Source organism: Oryctolagus cuniculus, chromosome 15 (genome assembly GCF_051225735.1).
Source record: "Oryctolagus cuniculus isolate XC-2025 breed Fujian yellow rabbit chromosome 15, ASM5122573v1, whole genome shotgun sequence".
Classification (NCBI taxonomy): domain Eukaryota; kingdom Metazoa; phylum Chordata; class Mammalia; order Lagomorpha; family Leporidae; genus Oryctolagus; species Oryctolagus cuniculus.
In genome coordinates this window covers 13,370,792-13,392,673 of record NC_142881.1, presented here as the reverse complement: position 1 = coordinate 13,392,673, position 21,882 = coordinate 13,370,792, and the positions used below count along the sequence as shown (strand labels likewise).

Genomic DNA, 21,882 nt, shown 5'->3' with positions numbered 1-21,882 from the left:
GTCCTAATGGATTATCTATTTACCTGAATGTTTAAAACTCTCTCCCTTCTCCGTGCTTAGACTGCCTGATGCTTCTCAATAGAATTAATTGATTGGAATCTCCAAGCCTCTACCTTTTGTTATGGCCCAAATCATACTTAAGGTTTCTCCGCACAGGCCGGGAAGTTAAAGGCAGATGTTTTGCCCAATGGGTCTTGCAAACAACTCCTTTGACTTAAAACAAGCAGCCAGCACGTTAATGTTAAGGTTGTACCTGGCAAAGACTGAGAGACATGAACCAGTCATTTATGAAATGAACCCTTCGCAAATTTGCATGGACAGAAGCTCCTTGGGCACTGCCTGCCTGCAGGGAGGTACCCCAAATATGCACTTATGTTTTCCCTATTGCTGCTGGTGGTAGCCAAAAGGAGACCCCAACATGCGGACACTTGGAGGCCGACAGACAGGATGATTTTAAACTTGTCAAGTTTAGCGCACAAAGGGATCTTGGTCCTCCTGCTAGGATTCACCGCACACAGAGACAACACTGGGAGACTAATTGAGTTGTGTGAGGACACAGGCTAGGGTCACTCAGTGTGTTAGGGACTTTTCAGGCAGGGAAAGATGCCGTTCCGTGCATCGTCTGAGTTCATCTCCTCTGGGCCACACCTGGACCGTGCTTTAGTTTGCTTCCATGGCCTCTCACAGTCCCAGCAACTCTTCCTAAAGGAAACAGGTGCTTCAGGCATCAAAGTGACACCAGTGGCCAGAGGGCCAGCCCCTCCGGGGTGCTAATGCAGCCCTAATTATTCTGGAAGGGACGTACGGATTAGAGAGAACTTCTCTTACTCTGGCAGTGGTCAATAAACGTTGAGATCAAAAACTTGAGGTGAGAAATCTTGCTCCCATTTGGAGCAGGCAACCTTGGCAAAAGCTCAGCTGTTGAAAGAACCACCATTCCTTACAAAGACCTGACCGGGGTGGCCAAAGTCCGCCATCACCGACCTGAGTTCACGGTTGGCAGCGGTTGGTGTGTTTTCTGGCATTTGCTCTGGTTCACCTCCTGTCTCTTACCTTTATTCTGTTCAAAGCTTCTGCCCAAAGTCCACTGTACAGCGAATGTTCTAGAAGCTTGTGTGTGGGTACAGTGCAGAGTAACTGTAGTGCACGGTGGATGGACAGAGACAGGCCCAGTTTCCGAGGGTTCTGAAGGTGATCTCCTTTAGACCCCATAACTAACAACAAAATCCCGCAGCACATTGGCAGTCAACTTTACTCTTGTCCTGTACCCCCTTGAAACAGGGCCCAATGAAGAGCACGTGTTTTTTTACGTGAATGAAGAAGCTGAGAAGGCACTGGAGGCTGCCGCTGGCGAACTGCTTGAGCCCGTGGAGCCCATCTTCCCCACGGAGGTTGTGGAGGAGCCGTGAGTGTCTCCGGCCACAGTCACAGCCGCGCCGGGAACACCGGCAGCCTGGGGGCCTGACGCACAGCTCCTGGGCTCCTCAACCTCGGGAGCTCGTCTGCCGTTTTTATTCTCTGTCACCGTTTGGTCAAATACATGCTTCACGTTTTTGCCTGAGATGGTGTCTGTGAGGCGTGTTTCACGGGCACCGCGCGCACATTTCCACGGGGATTTCGCTGTGCGCTGGCTCTGCTGTCCACGCCTCAGGTTGCAACCTCGTGGAAGAAGCCAGTATTTCTGCAGCTGACTCCACGCTCAGTGGAACACCTCGATCTCTACTGCCCACAACATCTCCCAAACCAGAACAGCTGCTGAGCCTGGGCACCCTCTGTGCCAGCTCCGGCCGGAATCTCACCCCCCAGGTAGGAGGCACTCGGCTGCATCTCACCCGCTCACCGGCCTTCCCTCTTCCCTGATGCCGTCTGCCTTTTAAATTTTCCTTTTTCTTCTACTATTTTTTTCTTTATCTCTGAGTCTTCTTAGCTCCTTCTTGGGACAAGAATGGGTCTAAATGAATGAATATTCTCAAGATTATAGATGCCCAGTTAGTTATGCTACATTTAAAAAGCGATCAGCCAATGATTTTTTTAAAAAAGTGATGTGACATTTGTGTGGACTGAAGCCTCTCTGTTAAGCTGCTGCTGGGTGACAGCAGAGGAGCACGAGAAACAAGGGTCCTCAGACCTACACCTGCAGACAAAACAGACCACCTGCTTTGCACGCCGCAGGTGCTCCGCTCCTAGGGCTACGGTTCGCGATGGCAGGAGAGCTGGCTAAGTGCACACTCCTGATATCACATTAACAAGTGGGCTTAGTGTCCTCCTGGCAGAGCCACGCCCTTCCTGCCACAGCTGTGACTTGAATCAGCTCAGAGGCAGACTCTCAGAGCGCCAGGCAGGAGAACTGGTTGGTGGTGACTAAGTGGGGCGCACTGTGACGGCTCGGGGCAGCCACTGCCTCTGCTGATGCTTAGCAACGGGCTGGGAAACAGGAAGAAAAACTCATTTTAAAGGCGGGTAAGAACGGGTGTTCACATAGTCTTTGCCAATGTTCGTGCACACACACAAATAATTAGAGTGTGCCCTGGAACTGTGACATAAATTATAATTAATGAAGCCACAGTGAAAGGTCAACCAATAACAAAATAGCTAAATTAAACTAATCAAAGAGGTGATTTATTGCCTTGACCAGGTCAGCAATTTCATTTCAACATGCAGTACAGTCTGTTCACCTTAACCTCAAGACTGGGCTCATCAATGCACAGGCGGAATTTTAATTTAAATTTCTTAAGAAGCCAGCATTGTGGCTCACTTGGTTAATCCTCTGCCTGTGGCACCGGCATCCCATATGGGCACCGGGTTCTAGTCCCGGTTGCTCCTCTTCCAGGCAGTTCTCTGCTGTGGCTCGGGAGGGCAGTGGAGGATGGCCCAAGTGCTTGGGCCCTGCACCCGCATGGGAGACCAGGAGGAAGCACCTGGCTCCTGGCTTTGGATTGGCACAGTGCACCGGCCGTAGCAGCCATTTGGTGAGTGAACCAACGAAAGGAAAATCTTTCTCTCTCTCTCTCACTATCTAACACTATCTCTTTTGCTCTCTGTTGCAGAATATAGAAAACATTTATATAAAAATATATATGACCCATAAAAAAGGTGAAAGAACCTAGTTGTATCTCCTATTAAAACTGGAAGCTGGGTCTGGCACTGTGGCATAGTGGGTAAAGCTGTTGCCTGCAGTGCCAGCATCCCAAATGGGCACCAGCATCCCATATGGGCACCTGTTCTAGTCCTGGCTGCTCCACTTCTGATCCAGCTCCCTGCTAATATGCTTGGGAAAGCAGCAGGAGATGGCCTAAGTGCTTGGGCCCCTGCACCCACGTGGGAGACCTGGAAGAAGCTCCTGGCTTCAGCCTGGCCCAGCCTTGGCTGTTGCAGCCACTTGAGGAGTGAACCAGCAGATGAAAGACCTTCCCCCACCCCTCCCCCGTAATTTTGTCTTTCAAGTAAATCTTTAAACAAACTGGGAGCTACTGTAATCTTTCTGTGAGGACTGCTTGCTGACCCTTTGCAGGTCAGCGATGAGGGCAGATGGCCATACGCTCCCGGCGCAGTGGCCCAGAAGCTACGCTGTTCCCGAGAGGTGACTGGACAGGTGGAGCATGCGTTTAGAAGAACTCCAGACTCTATCACTTACCTGACATACAACCTGACAGTGGTCTGCAGAGATAATGAACGATGACTTTTACCTGTGCCATTCCACTGCCAGCAATGCTTAGGTTACCCAAGAAGGAAGGCAGGAGGAATTATGGGTAGGGGGAGCCGTCGGAGCCAAAACACGCAGCCGTCTGACTCAGGCCCAAGGAGGCTGGGTGCGGACAGCCTGGGACTGCAGCCGGGGAGAACGTTCACGGGACCACCCCCAGCAGGATGGCCGTGGCTCACACGTTCGTCTGAGACGAGCTCAGACACCAAAGGGTGCAAGAACTGTAAGGAAATTCCTAGCACGGGGAACCTCTACTGCTGTGCCTCACTAAAAAGGCATTGGCAGTAGTCAGGAAAACTGGAGCAGCAGAGACCCAATTTATCTTTCCAAAACAGAAGAAAATAAAAACAAAAGAATAACCCTTTGGAGGAAACACAGAGGATGCAGTGCCTTACAACTTTCCGAGCGCATACAGGGGGGCACATAACGTGTTTGGTGCAAGCAGCCAGGGACACACCCTGAAGATTTAGGCCCTGGGCTTCCCACGTCTCCCAATCTGGGGCCTGCTGTTTTTGCTGACCATGTCACCCCAGCAGGGCCAAACCTGCTCAAAACTGGGCTGAGGAGTAGACACAGAGGCGGGCGAAGGTGAGCAAATGCCCTGCCCCAGTACTTTCTCATCAGGTTAATTTAAATTGCTTTGTGGGGGCCGGCTAAGCTGTGGCTTAGTAGGTTAAGTCTCTCCCTGCAGTGCTGGCATCCGATATGGGTGCCAATTCGTGTCTCGGCCGCCCCTCTTCGAATCCAGCTCTCTGCTTATGGCCTGGGAAAGCAGTAGAAATGGCCCAAGTGCTTGGGTCCCTGTACCCGTGCGAGAGACCTGGAAAAACCTCCTGGCACCTATCTCTGGATCGGCCCAGCTTCAGCCATTGCAGCCATTTGGGGAGTGAACCAGCAGAGGAAAGATCTCTCTCTCTGTCTCTCCCTCTCTGTAACTCTGCCTCTCAAATAAATAAATAAATCTTTAAAAAAATTTGCGTTGTGGTCATAGTAAAAGGAAAGCACGGGTGATAGAAAGGCTTTTTAAATACCTGTTGCTACCTGTGGCCTGGGCCAGCTGACACCTCTCAACAAATGGCTGAAATGAGGGCCACACACAGCCACATCGTTTTGTTGAGGAGTGTGACGAGATATGGAAAGGCTGGGTGTGTGTGTGTGTGTGTGTGTGTGTGTGTGTTTCAATTCCCAAGAGTGTGTGAGATGCACAGCAGCAGACTGGCGATAGACACAGGTAGCAGGGCAGCAGAAGGGAACGGGGAACAAAACTCCTCCGAGCACACCGCTCTGTGAGTTAGTAAAAATGACCCGACTTAGCGCTTCTTAGACAGTTTTCCTATTAGAGGAGGCTGGGCGTGGGGAACGAGACCCCAAATGTCAATGACCACACGTGAACCTTAATGAGAAACCGTCGGTGCTTTTTTAATAAGTTGTGGGGAGGAGAGTCCAAAGCACAGCCTAACAGAATGCGCCGGAGGCCTGTGGTGAGCGCCCCGTACGGCAGTGTTGTTCGGTTAGGGAGAAACGTGACATTTGGATTCCCCGTGAGCAGACGGGTAAGTAACTGCAGAATTGTTACAGAACGACGTGGAAATAGTCAAGCAAAACGAACCCACAGAAAGACGCTATCTCCAAGTCGGGAGGTACATTCACTCGCCCGCCCACCTCTGCAAGCCTATGCTTAGCGCACGTGCAAAAATACAACACAATACAACTACAGCTACTGTCGCTTTCTTTTACCCTTAGGTGCGAAACACCTGACAGCTACATGCTGAGTCATGCTAACAAAACTAAACCTTTTACTTCCTTTAATAGTAAAATTACCAGGACTGAATCATTGTCATAAAAAAGTGCATTCAAGTACATTACCACTTATTTTAAATAAACATCAATTTTGAAACAATCAACTTTGAAAAGCTGCATAAGTTTTTTCTTTAAAAAAATCCCTGATTCCATTTCTATTTATTCACCGTGGCAGCCTGAAACATTGTGTTTTTAGAGACTAACTACCACTTAATTTCTCCAAAAAAAAAAAAAAAAAAAAACCAACACAAAACAAACCCCTGTGCAATGTTGATCAGCAGCGAAGCAAGGAAATGTGTGCCTGTCACTTGCCTTCACTCACGTCAGAACTGGGGTAGCCACACCGTATACGGGAAAACATAGTTAGAGCACAGAATGTGCAAAATGCGACTGCAACTCAGGGTGTGCACTTCCACCGGGATCCTGGATTCAGGCCAGCAGGGCAGTCCCACTGAAGAAGCCCCTGGGAGGCGGGGGCGCCATCGGCAGCATGTGTTTCTCAAAGGTTAACAACCTGCGTAAGGAACGTGAACTGTGCAGCTGCTAGTTTGCTGCCAGCTCCCGGGTTATTTTCTCAGACTACCCTAGAAAATAACTCGTGTGCCGAGGACCCGACAATTCCCACGCTGCCACGGCTCCTGCCGCAAGAGGGGATCAGGTGCCCCGCAGGCTTCCTAAAACTTCTAAACTGTTCTGCTTCTCCAGTTTCCTGCACGCACCTGGAACTCTGAGCATCGCACCTGGGGAGTGGTATGCACGCTTCCTAAAAGGGCAACATCTGAATTGTCTGGAACCTTCTAAAGAAGTCATACTTAATACAGTAGCTAAGAAAAAAAATAAACCTTATCTCTATGAATTGCAAAAATCAAAAACAATGTAGAATCTGCATCTTGCTAAACAGCTTACTTATCGTGTTTATAGTTGCTACTTACAAAAGGGACACCAGACAAGAACGTGTACTGGTTGCACGGGGACCAGAGCAGCGTCTGCGGCCCTTGTCCACGCGCCACATCGCATCGTGTGCTTAGAGAAAGGACCTCCCAACACGGCCGCCTCCCGGGCGACGCGTCAGCAGCTGGAGCTGTCGCGCTCTCCCGGTTTTTCAACGCTGTCTTCTTTGTATTCCGCCATAACTTCGCCTCCATCCTCCTGGTGTTGAGTTGGCTCTTGTTCAGCGACCTGGTCTTTGGTTTGGGGTTCATGGGTGGAAACGGGATCTAAAACTACAACTGGCTCAGCTCCGTTTTCACCGCCAGTGCATCCTCTGTATCCAGGGCTACTGGGAGGCCTGCGGGATGAAGTGACACAGAGAAATGAAAAACAAGAGAGAAAAAAAAAGGGGGGGGGGTCTTTCATATTCCTGGATTGAGACCAACCCCCGTGTTCTAAGTCTAATCAACATGCACATAGTAGTCCGAGATGCCAGCCATTAAATAATAATAACAAGCCATCAGAGTACATGTTAGAAGCACAGGGCCAGAAGGAAGGCGGAAAAGAGCGATTAACTAAGGGAGTGGGAGAGCCAAGTCCACCTACCTGCTTGCTTGCAGGCTTTTCTCTGCAGGTGCAAAACTGAAGGATTTGTCGCAGTTCCTGCCCTCTGCCTGCCCGGCCCTGCACCCAGCCCCTTCACTTGGCCCCAGGAGCCAGCAGCCCCCTTCTCTCCAAAGCCCCTGGGTGCAGCTGCTTGCAGATGAGCTCTGAGACCGGGGGAGGATGGCCGGGCAGGAGAGGTGGGCCAGCCGCAGCCACCACCGCCTTGGGAGAGGCCTGGGCTGACCGGGTGAGTGGGAGCATCTAGAGGGCAAGCTGGGGCGCTGCCGACCACGTGCCTCGTCTGCAGAGGATGCTGGGTTGCCTGGGAAACTCCCGCGTCTCAGAGGCTGGTTTTCTCCCACAGAAGCCTCCCCGCATCTGTCTCTTCTCGTGCAAGAAGTGACTGCGTCTCACGCTGAACGGGCAGCCACTTCTCCAAGGGCACGGAGCGCGCCTGGCACTTTCTCCTGCCACACGTCAGGCAGTCGGGGTGGTGGCTCCGGAAATGACTGGGTGCCACCACCCCAAGGGCCTGGGCTCGCCAGACTGCTCTGCTTGCCTCAGGGAACACCAGCAGGCACCCCGGGCAGGCGGGAGCCACTGGGGTCTCTTACCAAACGACACCTCTCCCTCGCTGGACTTAGCATGGGCCGGCGCTGTGCAGGCGCTCATGACGCAGGGCCTATCTGGCTCTGTTTGCAACTCTGTCCCAGCACCCAGCGCAGACCTGTTTGAGGACCCGAATGCGTGAACACGGACATGCTGCGGAAGGCTCAGACCGAGTGGGAGCAAGCGAGGCTCTGGGGTAAGCAGGTGGGGAGATCTCTTATTTACAACAAAAACAGCAGCTCAACTGCAGGGAGAAATGGGCCCCCAGGTACAAACACCCTGGCCCCAGCGACCTCAGCCTCCTCCCTTTCTGACCAGCACAAGGTCTGTCCACGTGCAAGGGCTCCCTCTGGCTGTCCGGTCACAGAACCATGTGACCTGCTCGGCAGCCTAAGCGGCTGATTACAAAGCTAGGTCTTCCCTGGGGACCGCAGGGCTGCCCTGTGCTGAGGACAGAGTCCTTTTATTTCCGCCTCTACTTGGCAATGTCCTCATCGTCAGAAGCCACCCCGACGCTGCCCAGCCACCCTGGCCAAGGAGCCATTTCTCAAGACATGTGCTGCTGTGCTCTGGGAACCAGGAGAGGGGGCGGCGCCCCAGAGGTCCCCAGTTGGACTTTCTCTGAGCCAGGCTACATCTAGAAGCCCATGATCAGAGAAGCAGAACCACTGCATGAGAGAAAGTTGTCCCAGGAAGTGAGCGTGACCCTTAGGCGCTGGAGAGCGCCAGTCCGGCTGTCGGCTGGGCCTGAGCTCGGCCGTCCTGCCAGCTGCAGGCAAAGGCGGCTCTAGAGCAGCAGAAGCCGGGGACAAATGAGAGCTGCATCCGTCCCCAAGCGCCAACCCCGAGGCTGCCGACCATGTGCCAGGGAGGCCGGCGCCCCTCCCACGGAGCTGTCCATGCCCCTGGCCCAGGGCCTGCAGAAGCCGCAGGAGGAGCTGGGAGAAACTGCTGGAGGAATGTGGGCAGCCACTTGCACGGCTGTCCTGCCCGCCTGAGTCCATGCCTCGCTGACAGTGCGCAAGGCTGAACCGGAGCCTGCTCTGCAGCGGCCCTCGGAGGGCTCAAAACGAAAATAAATCAAATCTTTTTCAAAAGACTGTTACCTTAGTCTGCCTTCTCCAGCTCACAGACTTCTCCTGGGGCCAACCCTAAACTGCAAACAAAAGGGTAAGGGGAGCCTAGGAAACAAAGCTACCAGGGCCACGTTTGCGGGTCAAGACACCTGTGGCTCCAGAAGCCAGTGACAGCCGGTGGCAGCCAGTGACAGCCAGTGACAGCTGGTGACAGCCAGTGTGCTTGACGCATGCAACTCCAGCGCATACCAACCTCGGTCACCCTGGAGAATCACCAGGGCGTCTCCTGGGTGCCCACAGGTGGAGGGCTGCTGAACACATCCTAGCAAAAGCGTCTTCGTCAGCTGGGGACCAGCGCCCTCCAGGAAGTGCTCTCGGGGCTCCGCTGGAAACCCGGAGACCTCAGGGGGCCAGCTCTGTCTTCAAAGTACTCCTGGTGCGTCCTCAATTTTCAGCTGCGGTTGCGTCTGCTCTTACGCCGCTGGCCGGCCTCTGGATTTTCACTGAACCAGGGGCAGCAGCAAGTTGTCTACTTCTAGGCACGGAGGCAGTCACTGGTTTCTCTCGGATAACGACCGTCGCCTTGGAATCCCAGTGGGGCGAGGCAGAAAGGGATGGAGACAATCCGAGTCTGACCTGTCCTCGGACGGATGAGGACGGCGAGGCGGGCCGAGGGGACGAGCCTGGCCTACAACGCAGCGCCTGCGTGGCACGGGCAGAGCCAGAGCCCGGCTCAGGCACTCCTGCCTCTCCCACAGCACCACTTCCCAGAGGCAGCTCCTCGAACAAGATACCGCCGACCTGGGCTGTGTGGGAGTGCGGACCGACGTCTGTCTTCTGAATCCCTTTCCACTCCTGTGTTGCAGATCTGTGAAGCCCCCTCCTTCAGACCATCCTCCGGCTTTGACGTGAGCAGGCCCATTCCTGGTTCCAACAGGGGGCTGCCCAGGGCTCTCCTGGAATGAGAACGCTTCCTCCGAGGCCTCATTCTATCTATCTCCACCCCCAGCCCTCAGGGACAGCCAGACAGCTCCCTTCCTGACGTGCTAGGAACCAGGCTCTCGTTCTCAGCGGCCACGGAGGCATTCCTGAGAGCTTTTCTTCAAGGTGCAAACCCCAGAAGCTCTAATGCCACAAACCCACGAGGAGCTGGGTCACACCTGCCTTCCCGTCCCCGTTTCTGCTCTTCTGCAGCATCTAGGGACGGGGACCACACGTAAGGAATTCAGAGTGGGTCCTGCTGAAAAGCAGTGGCCCTTCTGCTGTGTGCTGTGAAGCCTGCAACTGAGGGCAGAAGTCTTCTAGGTGACACCAGCCGAGGCCGAAACCACGGGATGTGCAGGCCGCGAGGGAGCCCGGCTTCACGTGAAGACCCCAGGGAGAGTGAAGCGGGAGCATCTGTCCACCAGCACCCGGCTTGCTGAGCAGGGGGTGGGGGGCTCCAACGGTGGAAGCGCGGCTTCCTGTCCGGCATATTTTTCTTGCTACAACAGACTGGCAGTTATTTCTGACCCATTCAAACAGAAATTTTTCATGGGTCATTTTAGACCACACGCTCAAAGGCAATTTCAGGACACAGACAAAAACAGGAAGGCAAACATGGAAGCCAGGAGGCAATATATCGATGCACACCGCTCTATGCAGCCTGATGCCGAAGCTCGCCGTGGGTGCCCTGTGAAGGCGGCACCTACTGTTCGCCAACTGCAGGAGAGCCAGGACGTGGCACCTGGGCAGCTGGGGCTGCTTGCGGGTGGAAGGCCAGTCCTGACTCCAGACTGTACTGGTACCGGCAGAATCAGAACAATTGCAAATGGCTGTGCCAAAGCTGAACTTCATAAAGAGACCCAGTGGTTTCTCAGACGGCGTTGCGAGAGATGAAAGCGTAGCATTCTAATTTTTTAAAAAGCAAATCATTGTTTGCATTCAATGAAATTCCTTTCAAAATCAACTTTCCACGTCCCAATTATATTCAACAACATTCTAGCTAACGTTTCGGCTGCAATTCAAATTAACTAATGCCCAAGAGAGCCCTAATCGACATGGTTCTGAGCTCAATTGAATACAATCAAAGCTCATGAAATGAAGGGGGAAATGCTTATTTCATGCAAATTCTGCATATCACTCAAGCTTAATTTTACTGATAATATAAAGGTGGGACATTTTGAACATTACAGTGAATGAAACTTTTAAGCGCTAAGAGTTATTTTATAAAACGCTGCTTCTGAAAAGCTGATTGCCAAACAGTAGAAAAACGGTTTGAAGCATAAATGCCAAGTTCATTTCTCTTTCGCTTCTGAGGTAACCATCTTTCAAATCCAACAGCTGGACTATTTAACACAATCTGGGGAATCAAAGTATAGCTCTTCTCTGGTCTCCCAGTGGGGCGTCCGCATTAGTCTGTGGCAGCCGTCCAACAAGTGACGCACAGCCGGGCTGTGCGGTCTGAACTCTGTTTCATTTACAACAGAAGTGGATAAAACCGCAATCATATTTACCACCTTCAAGGACAGAAAACGGAAAGATTTAAATCTGCCTTTAGAAAGTCGTTTCCTGGGAAAAGTCCAGAAGAGGAAGTCGGCTCTCCTGTCTGTCTGCCGGTGGAAAACTGAGATGTCCCACTTTGTTTGCCGGCAGCATCACAGCCCACAGCCGAGCCGGTTTTTCTTGTTTCTTTGGGAAGCCCTGTTTTTCAGGAACTTTTTTTTTTAAAAAACACACCTCCCCCAAACTTCACAGAAGAAAGTTGCAGGCCTAAGGTGCACCCTTCTCTGTGACCGCCGATTCTAATCAAGTAATGACACGGCAAAGGCAGGCAGAGCCAAATCGCTCTCTTGGCTCTGTCTTTTTGTTGAAAACTGCGCCGTAGCTCAAAGGATTGTACGAGTTTGTCCACTTGGTCCTGAGAGAAAAACAGATTTCATCTCTAATTATAAAAAACCACGTGGCTTAGCAACAAAACCACCCTGCCTGGCAAGCTAGGTGACAAGGGCCGCTCCCCGTCCACGCTCTGCCACGTTTCCTTCAGTTGGGAAACTGCGGCTCGGGCACACACGGTGAAGCCAGACCCTGCACACGTACAGGGGGCCCAGGAAGCTGGGCCGTTCTCCCCAGCACTACCACCGCCACGGACAACGCCGGAACCACGGCTGACCTGAGCTCACCAAACACCATGAAAGGGGAATGCCTTTCTCCGGCTACTTTCTCAGCTCTCTATAATGCTGCACAGCTCCACATCATCATGGAAAATCCATCTCGATCCCAGAGTTATTCACAAGAAATAATCTGAGAGACTTAAAGTCTTCTGCAAAATTCCCCCCATAACATACCATACTGGCTCCTTTAAAAAGCTGCCGTGCACAAAATACTTGCGTTTCTAAGTTTTCGGGACGATGTTTACAAATGTATTTTGAAGTTTTCCTTCCCATTTACTGCATTACAGGCTTCAGACTTAAAATGGGGAGTCACAGAGAATGCAGTGTGCTACGTTTCATTTAGCCGGATGACACGATCAAGTATATTTCGAGTGAAATGTGTTCATCAGGTTTCAGAAGTTAGGCCAGTTTACCCTGCATTTCGGTTCCAGTTGGCTGCTCCTATTTGAATTAAAAAAAAAAAAATCCTCTCTACAAAAATAAAGTACAAACAGCACAGAGACTATCTGAACACTACAAAGCACCAACCACATTTTGCTTCTCCACGTAGAAATGAGAGACTTTGTACAAAGTCTCCCACAGTTATAGGTGCTGCGGCCGCTGGCCCACCCTGGAAGGCAGGCCCCTTGACAGAACTCAGATTTGCTCAGTCACGGTGGCACGAGGTGTAACACACCCCCACAGTGAGCCACAGCCCGCGGGATGACTCCTGGGGGGCTGTGGAGGGAGGACAGGGGAGAGGACCTCAACTTCCAGGACATCCAGTTGTTCTGCTAATTTTGTTGTTAAAACTTAATTGCCCATGTATGGGCGCACACCGAGACCCTTTGTGGCAGTGCTCGGCCCACGGCGCTGCTTCCTGCAGTGTCCGTGCACAATGGAGGGGCTGCGATTACAGTGCCGAGCCAGCAAATCCTTTAATTGTGTAAGAGCATCAGATTAGGGGCCGCGGCCGCACACTTCAGTGCACCAGCCAGGAGTCGCTTTTCAGAACAACGCTTACTAAGTACAGGGAGGGTGCCACACACACACACACACACACACACACACAGAGAGAGAGACAGAGAGAGAGAGAGAGAGAGAGAAGCAAAGGGTGGGAATCTGAACAAAATGTTGGCCTCCACTTTTTCTTGAGCAATGGTGACCGGAGCTGACCAAATCTACCTCCAGCTGAGACCCATGCTGGAGAGGGCGATTTTTGGCCAAGTTCCCCCAAAAGTCGACAGTCCCAATTCTACTCACTAACACGTTTCACAGGTGCAGGTTCTCCAGCTTCAATCACAAAAAAGCAGGACTTTTCCATTTGGGTTTTTTTTCCCTACATTAATTTCACACTGGAAATAGTGATTAAAACTGAAGAGACCAGTTAGAGGTCATGCAATGATAAAATCAATTTCACTTTTAATTCAAAACCTGAAAGGCAATTAGATTTTTTTTTCTTTCCCGCAAATGTTTGACGGGTCTGACCAACCAGGAGACATCAAAATGTCTTCTTTTATCAGTTGCCTGTTGGTGTTCAGTTAATGGCCTGAACAGGATGGACTGCTGCAAAAGTCACATGTATTTAGAGATACCAGAGGTCCAGCAATTAAATGCAGATTAAAATAAAAAGACATTTTCCCACTGAAATGGAAGCCCCATAACTGCTATGTGGGTTTTTGTTTTTTTAAATTCTTCTAGGGCAGAACGTGACCTATTTTCACTCCCTAACAAAAACGCAAGCGCAGTGCCTGTCTGGTAGTGAAAAACGGAATCTAAAAGAGCATGCTGGGGCTCACAGAGGGGGCGATCCAGGAGGAAGAGGAGCGTGATGCTGGGCGAGGTGTCACCTGCCAGTCTCCAGCACCGGCGGCTTGAAATGCCCAAGACCATTCAAAATCTGTAAACAAAACTTACACTGAAGACTAACATAGCTTAGGCTGGTGTTCTGAGAGGCTGATTTCCAGCATTTATCCTGAAACATGACTTTTTCTGGACATTTGACATGAAAAACATTACTACACTTTCCAACGATTTAGACTTTTTGCTTGGGGTAAGCATTTGGCACGGTGGTGTGGCAGGTTAAGCCTCTGCCTGGGAGGTACCAGTTTGATTCCTGGCTGTTCCACTTCCAACCCTGCTCTCTGCTAATGTACCTGGGAAAGTACCTGGGCTCCTGCAACCATGTGGGTGACCCAGAAGGAGCTCCTGGCTTCGGCCTGCTCCAGCCCTGGCTGTTGCGGCCCTTTGGGGAGTGAACCAGCAGGTAGAAGATCTCTATCTCTCCTTCTCTATCTGTAACTCTTTCAAATAAAAAAAAAAAAACCTTAAATAAATAAATAAATAAGACACCACTTGGGATGCCCACATCCCATATCAGAGTTCCTGGGTTCAAGTCCCAACTCCTCTGTTTCCAATCCAGCTTCCTTCTGGTGTACACCTTGGGAGACAGCCAAGTGATGGCTCTAGTACTTGGGACCCTGCCGCCCATATGGGAGACCCAGACTGAATTCCAAGCTCCTGCCTTCAGCCTGGTCCAAACTTGGTTATTGCAGGCATTGGGAAGCGAACCAGTGGATGGAAGGTTTCTCTGTCTACCTCTGCCACTCTCTCTTTCAAATCAATAAGCAATTTTAAAGTGTAAAGAAAATGCAACTTGAAATCTGTTAAGAATTTCATGGCATAAAGAAAAAGGAAGACTTTTTTTTTTTTTTTTTTTTTTTTTTTTGACAGGCAGAGTTAGAGAGAGACACACACAGAGAAAGGTCTTCCTTCCTTTGGTTCACCCCCTAAATGGCCGCTGCGGCTGGTGCGCTGCATCGACCCAAAGCCAGGAGCCAGGTGCTTCCTCCTGGTCTCCCATGGGGTGCAGGGCCCAAGCACTTGGGCCATCCTCCACTGCCTTCCCGGGTCACAGCAGAGAGCTGGACTGGAAGAGGAGCAACCGGGACTAGAACCAGGGGTGCAGGCGCCACAGGCGGAGGAGGATTAGCCAAGTGAGCCATGGCGCCAGTCAAAAAAAAGACTTCTGCTAACTCAGATTGACTCTCCTTTTCAGAACTCCGTGTTGCTGGGCAACATCTTCCCTTGACAAGAGCCCTCTTAATGCTGAGGTTAGGGTTCAGAAGGGAGTGAAAAAAGGAAGCGATGATACTCCCTGTGGCATGCAAAGTTGGAGGAACAGGCTATGAGGGTTCGTAGGATCAAGGAGTCATTTGCCTACTAAATCACTACTTTCTCTAGGAGAAATCTTATCTTTCTCTTCTCCCCTCCCTAAGTACTTCATACACAAATGCAGCATGCTACAGCTCACAGTGAGCTTTGGAGACACCATGAAGAGTTCAAATGCAATCTGGGGGCAAGCATTTAGCCTGGCAGTTAAGACACGGGCATCCCACACGGGAGGGCCGGGCTCCACTCCTCACTCCAGCCTCCTGCTAACGGAGACCTGGGGAGGCGGCAGTGACGGCTCAAGTGGTTGGGTCCCAGCCTCCCATGTGAGAGGCCCGGATAGAGTCTGACTCCCGGCCCCCACTCCCCTGGCCACCCAGGGCGTTTGAGGGGTGAACCAGGGAATGGGAACTCACTCGCCCGCTCACCCACCCTTCCTCCCTCCCTGCTTCTATTCTCTGCCTCTTGAATGAATGCATGAATGAATATTTTAAAAACGCAATCTGACCCAACTGCTGGGTGTATAATTCTGGACATGTTGTTTATGTCAGTGGGCCTCGTCTTCCTCATCTGTAAATGGGGATAGTCTATAGGTTTGGGAGAAATAATTCAACACATGAGAGTACCTGGCTTAATAAATGCTAGTGAAAGGCTGGCACTGTGGTGTAGCCAGTTAAGCCATCACCTGAGGTGCCGGCATCCCATATGGGTGCTGGTTCAAGTCCCGGCTGCTCCATTTCTGATCCAGCTCTCTGCTATGGCCTGGGATAGCAGTGGAAGATGGCCCAGGTCCTTGGACCCCTGCACCCGTGTGGGAGACCCAAAGGAAGTTCCTGGCTCCTGGCTTCGGATAGGCACAGCTCCGGCCATTGCGGCCAATTGGGGAGTAAACCAGCAGACAGAAGACCTCTCTCTCTCTCTGTAACTCCGACTTTCAAATAAATAAATAAATCTTTAAAAAAAAATAAATGCTAGTGAAATATAGTTGTAGCAGCAAAGCATCATGGAAGCAAATTCCAAAATTGTCAGGCCTCAAACTGGAAGCCGGTTCCATTAGGCAGAGCCTCCAATTATAACCAACATATTGTATCTCCTGCCTGCAGTAATGTCAGCATAGTTCTCTTGAACTGATGTTAGTTTACCATGAATAGTATACTGACAAAAAGCCACACACATTGTCAAATCTTGTAGGCTTTACCCTTCAAAATATTTTTCTGATTTATTTTACCTCTATCAATCAAGAACACCAGACTAAGGCATTCTGTAGATTACAGAGTTAACATGCTTTTTCAGGGACCCTGCAGAGGATTAACACGGACGAGGAGTTCCCCACACCTAGGTATACTGGGTTTTCTTATTTTCTATTCAGCTTATGTTTCTGAAATATTAATTTCCTAGTTACTCATTGACCAGTGAGCCAGAATGTGCAAATGTGGGACCAGCCAGTGCTCAGGAATGGGAGCACAGAGGCTTCGTGCCACGAGTGTCCACGTGACTCTACCACGCGGCGCTCCAGCGCGTGTGCTTTGGAGGCATGTCCAATTTCTGTGTCATGGTACAAACGTCTCTATACACCTGCCAAGGTGACACTTGGAGGACCACTTCCAAAAACCAAATCTGCTTTCAAAACCCAAGTCACCCGGAAAGGTGTGGAACACCTAGTGACTAAAATGGGCCACCTCACTTTGCTGATGCTGATTCTCAGAACCAGCACAGTGGCCCTGCAGAAGCCTCCCCTTCTCGTGCCCCATGTACAGCACGCTTCCTCCGTGACAGGCGTCTCGACCTGACGCGGCACTAGTGCGGGGCCGGCACGGGTGTGACGACCCCCAAGAGCACAGCTCTGGAAGAGAAGCCCTATTTTGATTTGACGTGTAAGTTCTGATAATGGATTTCGAAAACTGTTGCCTGTTTCTGGGTCTGTATGGACTGCACAGTAGTCACTCGATGCTGACAGACACGCTGCAGGCAGAAACCAGGGGCTCGCGCCTCATTCCTTATCCTAACAGTGAGCACCCTCACCAGGCCAGCACAGCCGGTGGGAACTCAAGAGGGGCTCCGGAGGGAGCTGAGAGGGATATCGGAGGGTGAGCAACCCACCTGCCTGTTCAGAACAGAAGAAACACAACAAAACCCAGAACGGCTAAGTGCCTTGTCGGAGGCCACCCGGCCCACTCAGTAACAAAGGTGTCCAGTCCTTAACTTCCAGCTCCATTCCCCGGGTCACAGAGCTAACACCAGACAGGGAAGCCACTCGCTGAAATATTTTTTCTGCATTTTCTAACTCACACGACACCTACCCTTCACGGACAAGTGAGGGAACTGAGTCCCAGATGATTCTCTGAGACCTCGGGTGAGTTACGGAAACAGCACACCCAGGACTGCACCCCAGGGCGCTGCCCGCTGCCCATGCAGACGTGGAGACGGGGCGCTGCCTGTGCAGACATGGAGACGGGGCGCTGCCCGCTGCCCGTGCAGACGTGGAGACGGGGCGCTGTCCGCTGCCTGTGCGGATGCACAGAGGGAACCGACCGCAGGTCTCCACGCTACTCCCCGCTTCCTTCTACGGTTGCTGTAGATGAAAACACAGCCACTCTTGGTTTCCTGACCTGTGCAACACTTGCCCAGCCCACTTCCAGCTGTGACAGTGGTCTGAAAGCAACAAGGTAGCTTCCTTTAAAAATCCCATACTTTAGGATTTTTCCCCTTCATGCTGACCACTCTACCCCCTGATTCGCTTGCTACAGGAGTCTTGCTGTGTCTTAACATTATCAGATTAATCTAGATGAACAGGAAGGGGGCATAAAAACAGATACCCAGTTTGCACTGTTCCTCTGCTCAGCCAAATCCTTACCCCTTGTAGCACGCAGGCAGGTTACGGGCATCATCCCCATCTGAATTATAACTGATCAGAATCAATGAAACTCAAGTGCACTGAGAGTTACCACATCATGACTAAATAGTATATATTTACTAGAAAGATAGTATACACATATTTTGTAAAACTATTACTAATAATAGACACAGGACAAATTAGGCCTCCTCAAGCCCTGATTATCTTTTCCTTTTTCTTAAAAAAAAAAAAAATTATGCTCTTGACAAGAAAGTTAATTTTAATTAATCCTTGTAATTAAGTATTCAAAATGTCTCTTGCTTTCTTATGGGTCTGTAGGAAATCAATCAGTATGTCTCTGACATAATTTACCAGACAAGAGGTATCTGAATAATTTCTAATATGCACATATGTTGATTTTAGGAATTTATTGAAAGAAAAAGAAACTTTCCAGGGATATCCTGAAGTGACTTAATTTCCCGATTAAGTGAAGATCTTATGCAGAAAACCGAAATCCTTCTCACTAGCACAGCAGCTTCCCTGTCCCTCTGAGCAGCCAGGCCAAGCATGGCTGGATCTCTCTTTCGGAACTGGGCATTCGGTTGTCTCTGGTGACTCCCTCTGGGCCAGGTTACAAAGGTGGAGGAAGGCACCCGTGTGACCGAGCTGAACAGAAAGGACTCCTGGGCCCCGAGAAATGTTTTCAATACCGAGTCAGCAGCACCCACCTCTGGCTTCTCAGCTGGTCTGTGTGACCGCTGTGTAACGGGAGGCCATGGTGGCCGCGTGTCCTAGCCATGGACTCCTGCTGCCTCTTCATTCATTCATTCTCAGCTGGCCTGTGTGACTGCTGCATAACGGGAGGCCATGGTGGCCGCGTGTCCTAGCCATGGATTTCTGCTGCCTCTTCATTCATTTGTTCAACAAGGACTTACTGAGAGCCTGTGGTGTGGCAGAATCCTTCCAGGTGTTTTGAGACACACCCAGAGAACAAAGAAATTCCTACTGCAAGGAGCTCCTGCTCTAGGAGAGGGAGGGAGGGAAGAGAGAAAACATCTGGCACGTCCAAGGGGCCACCGCTGTGGGGACGGGGAATCAGAGCCGGGAGGACGGGTCAGCATCTGAGCACAGAGGTGAGGGAGACGGGCGCGCTCCTCAGAGTCAAGGGTGCAGGTTAGGGCTGGGCTGGGCTGGGTGTGTCAGCAGGGGGCGGGGCACGGCAGCAACGCAGAAACCACCGTGCCTGGCATTCTCTCTGGACCCTGACTCCTGCCGGCAGCCGATCGGGCCACCCATCCGGAACACCGTGGAGACAGCGCCACAGATCAAAATCCAGGTGTAACTGCTGGAGGGCAGACACTTCACTGTGTGACTGCTGATCTGACTCCCACTCACTCTGACAACTCCAGTCTGTGCGGAGAAACAGGTGGCCGCCTGCACCTTGAGGTTAATGTGACAGAGTGAACTTATTAGTGAGAGCCAGCCAGAGAGAGCCCAGAGGACGATCCCTTGCGCTTCTGACGGCTAGGCCGGTGTCAGGGGATAGTGACATCGTGATAAGGAACGTGCGCTTTGGCAGGTGACTTTGTTCAATGACCCGCTGTCCAGCCATCGCGAAGCTAGGCTCCCATAGGAATGTTGAGAGCCAATGCATCCCTCCCCCGACTCCCCACACGTACACAGAAGCCCAGGGCACTTGGGTGACCGTTGGGAAGGGTGCTCTTACCTGACTGTTAAGATGCAATACAGGGCATTAGCTGTTTGAGCTAAGGGATGCCAAGAGCTGAATAAGCAAGCGCTGGGTTGCAGAGTTGAAAAGTTAATACAGCAGCACACCGTGTTTGTGTTAGTGCTTTAAGCAGATAAATTAAATTGAAATGTGTCTCTTAAGCAGTCATTGAACAAGCACGATGAGAAATAAATTGAGCTTCACATCGGCCTTTATGGCATCTAACAACCGCGGCTGTCAACACACGGATCCTTTTCACTGTCAATTCAACACACATTTTGCAGACCTTGGGCCTGCAATTATTTCATTTCCTTTCTTGGAAATGTAATTTCCACTTACTTTTGGAGAATAAAAGGCAGACAAAAGGAGGAAGGAGTTGCAGTATTTTCTGATTAAGATTATCTGTGTAAAATGGTAAAGGAAAAAAAAATCTATACACACACACTGAAGCGCTTCTCAGAACCTAACTTGTCTCGGCCAAATTGCTTTTGTGTCTGGATATTGGTTCAAATGTAGCCAGACTGCTGATGTCAAATTAGGTGTTAAACAAATTTAATAGGGAAGCTGAAGAATGAATATAGATCATCTTTCTGTTAGCACTGTTCAAATGACTCCAGTCAAAAGAAAGGAAACACATGACTGCAGGGGAAAATGTGCTTTTAACCACAATGAAATTAGATAAAACTGTAAATCAGCAAGGAAGGCCATTCATTCCAAGAGAAAAAAAAAAAACATTAATAGAGAAACGCAAGAGAGGAAGAAAATACCAGTTGGCAAAAACAGATCCAAATTGAATTTCAACTTCATTTGCCCAGGTTCCACCTTTTAAGCTAAGTCAGCTAGAGCTACCAAAAAAAAAAAAATCCTTTCTCTTCTGATAGAACAGGAAATCAGAGGTTCAATTAACCGTGATTACAACATTGGGCTGATCTGATTTGCCTCACATCTTCCTTTCCTGTAAGTGACACAGTAGCTGACATCTGGCAGAGAACCAAAATCAAAGCGTAGACTAATGTCAAAAGGAGCCCGCCTTTGTTGTCAAACAAACTGACCCTCCGCCAGGTGCGTCTGAGACACTTGGACAAGGTGCCCCCGGGAAGCAAGTCTGCGGAGAGAACTCCCCCCACAGTAAGGACTGGAAAACAGGGCTGCAAAAACTCAGAGCAGCCTCGGCAAGACCCAGGATCCGCCTCGGCTGCTTGTGATCACGAAGAGGGACGACCTGAGCATCAAATCGTGAGAGCCCGCCAGGGCGCCTTCCAGGGCAGCCAAGGCATCGTCCAGGTCAAGTCTCTGGAGAGAAGAAGAACCTGAGCACCAACCCGGTAGGGGAACGAATTCTCCTCCTCTGCAGCGTGCTCTGGACCTGAAGATCCCTGAGCCAGGAGCCTGGAGCCAGGAGCCTGGAACCCCAGGTCAGCTGAACCAGAGAGAGAAGAATTACCTGTTGGCTGGCCCCAATCAAACTCTCTCCGAAGAGAAGCAAAACGAAGAAACACACGCGAGTTAGTCATTACAGAGCCGTCTACACACTACGTAGTAAAGAGCGTCGTTACTTACTGAAGTGTAACCTTGGAACTTGTGCATCCTTCCACCTTACGGGGCCCTCCACCTGCCTCAGGTGCCGGGGGGGACGGGCTGTTGAATTCTGCCTCCAGAGTTTTCTTGTTCAAGGCTGTTTTTGTTACACTGGATACAGAACCCAACACGGGCATGGATTTGGACTCTGAGGTGGCTAACATCCCAGTTGGACCTTAAAACCAAACACATACCTCAAGTTTAATAGCTGTGCGCTGCTCACAGACCCGCCACTGAAAAGCAGTCAGCTGACGGTCTCTCGGGAAGGGAAGGGGCCAAGCTTGTGCGCTTCGCTTTGTGTTTTAACCTCGAGAGCAGGCTGCAAAACGCCCCTACTGCAAAGCTGCTCTGCTCCGGTGGTGCTGCCGCCTCCCACGGCACGAGGCCCACGCTGGGAGGCCAGCCAAATCCCTGGCCACGGTCCCCTCCCGGCCAGAGCCCCAGCCCCAGGGCCTCGTGAGAAGGCCTCTCTGCTCCCAGAGTGGGGCTGCGGACGGCCCTACTTGAACCGATTCGCCCCTCGAGGGTTAATTCTTCCCAAAACTCAGCTCTGCGTTTTTAAACCGAAAATGGAACAAAGTCAAAAGGCTCCTTTTTAAAAGGCTCAGGAAGGCTTCTTGAGCATTAAACAGCTTTTATGAACATTTTCATTTTAATGTGAATGAGAAGTAAGTGGATTTATTTCCTCTTAAAATACAGACGCAGGATTAGGAAAA

The 21,882-nt window shown here is 50.9% G+C and overlaps 2 protein-coding genes across 10 annotated transcripts in view; one reads left to right on the top strand and one right to left on the bottom strand.

Annotated features, from left to right (window-relative positions):
• Positions 1-1,556, top strand: part of ENO4 (enolase 4) — a 29,702-nt gene extending 28,146 nt beyond the window's left edge. The window contains exon 14 of the mRNA XM_089313967.1: positions 1,282-1,556. Coding sequence (XP_089170093.1) covers positions 1,282-1,409 — 128 coding nt within the window. The 3' untranslated portion in view covers positions 1,410-1,556. The remainder of the gene's footprint in view (positions 1-1,281) is intronic.
• Positions 1,557-5,097: 3,541 nt separating this feature from the next.
• SHTN1 (shootin 1) overlaps positions 5,098-21,882 on the bottom strand; it is a 162,149-nt gene continuing 145,364 nt past the window's right edge. For 6 of the 9 annotated variants that reach the window (XM_017348610.4, XM_051824206.3, XM_051824202.3 and 3 more), the window contains 2 exons: positions 21,149-21,341; positions 5,098-6,791 (listed from right to left, as the gene is read on the bottom strand). In XM_017348610.4, coding sequence (XP_017204099.1) covers positions 6,572-6,791; positions 21,149-21,341 — 413 coding nt within the window. In that variant the 3' untranslated portion in view covers positions 5,098-6,571. Of the gene's footprint in view, positions 6,792-8,977; positions 11,624-21,148; positions 21,342-21,882 lie in introns of all 9 variants that reach the window. The other 3 variants (XR_007911130.3, XR_011382204.2, XM_051824207.3) reach the window with 3 other exon arrangements.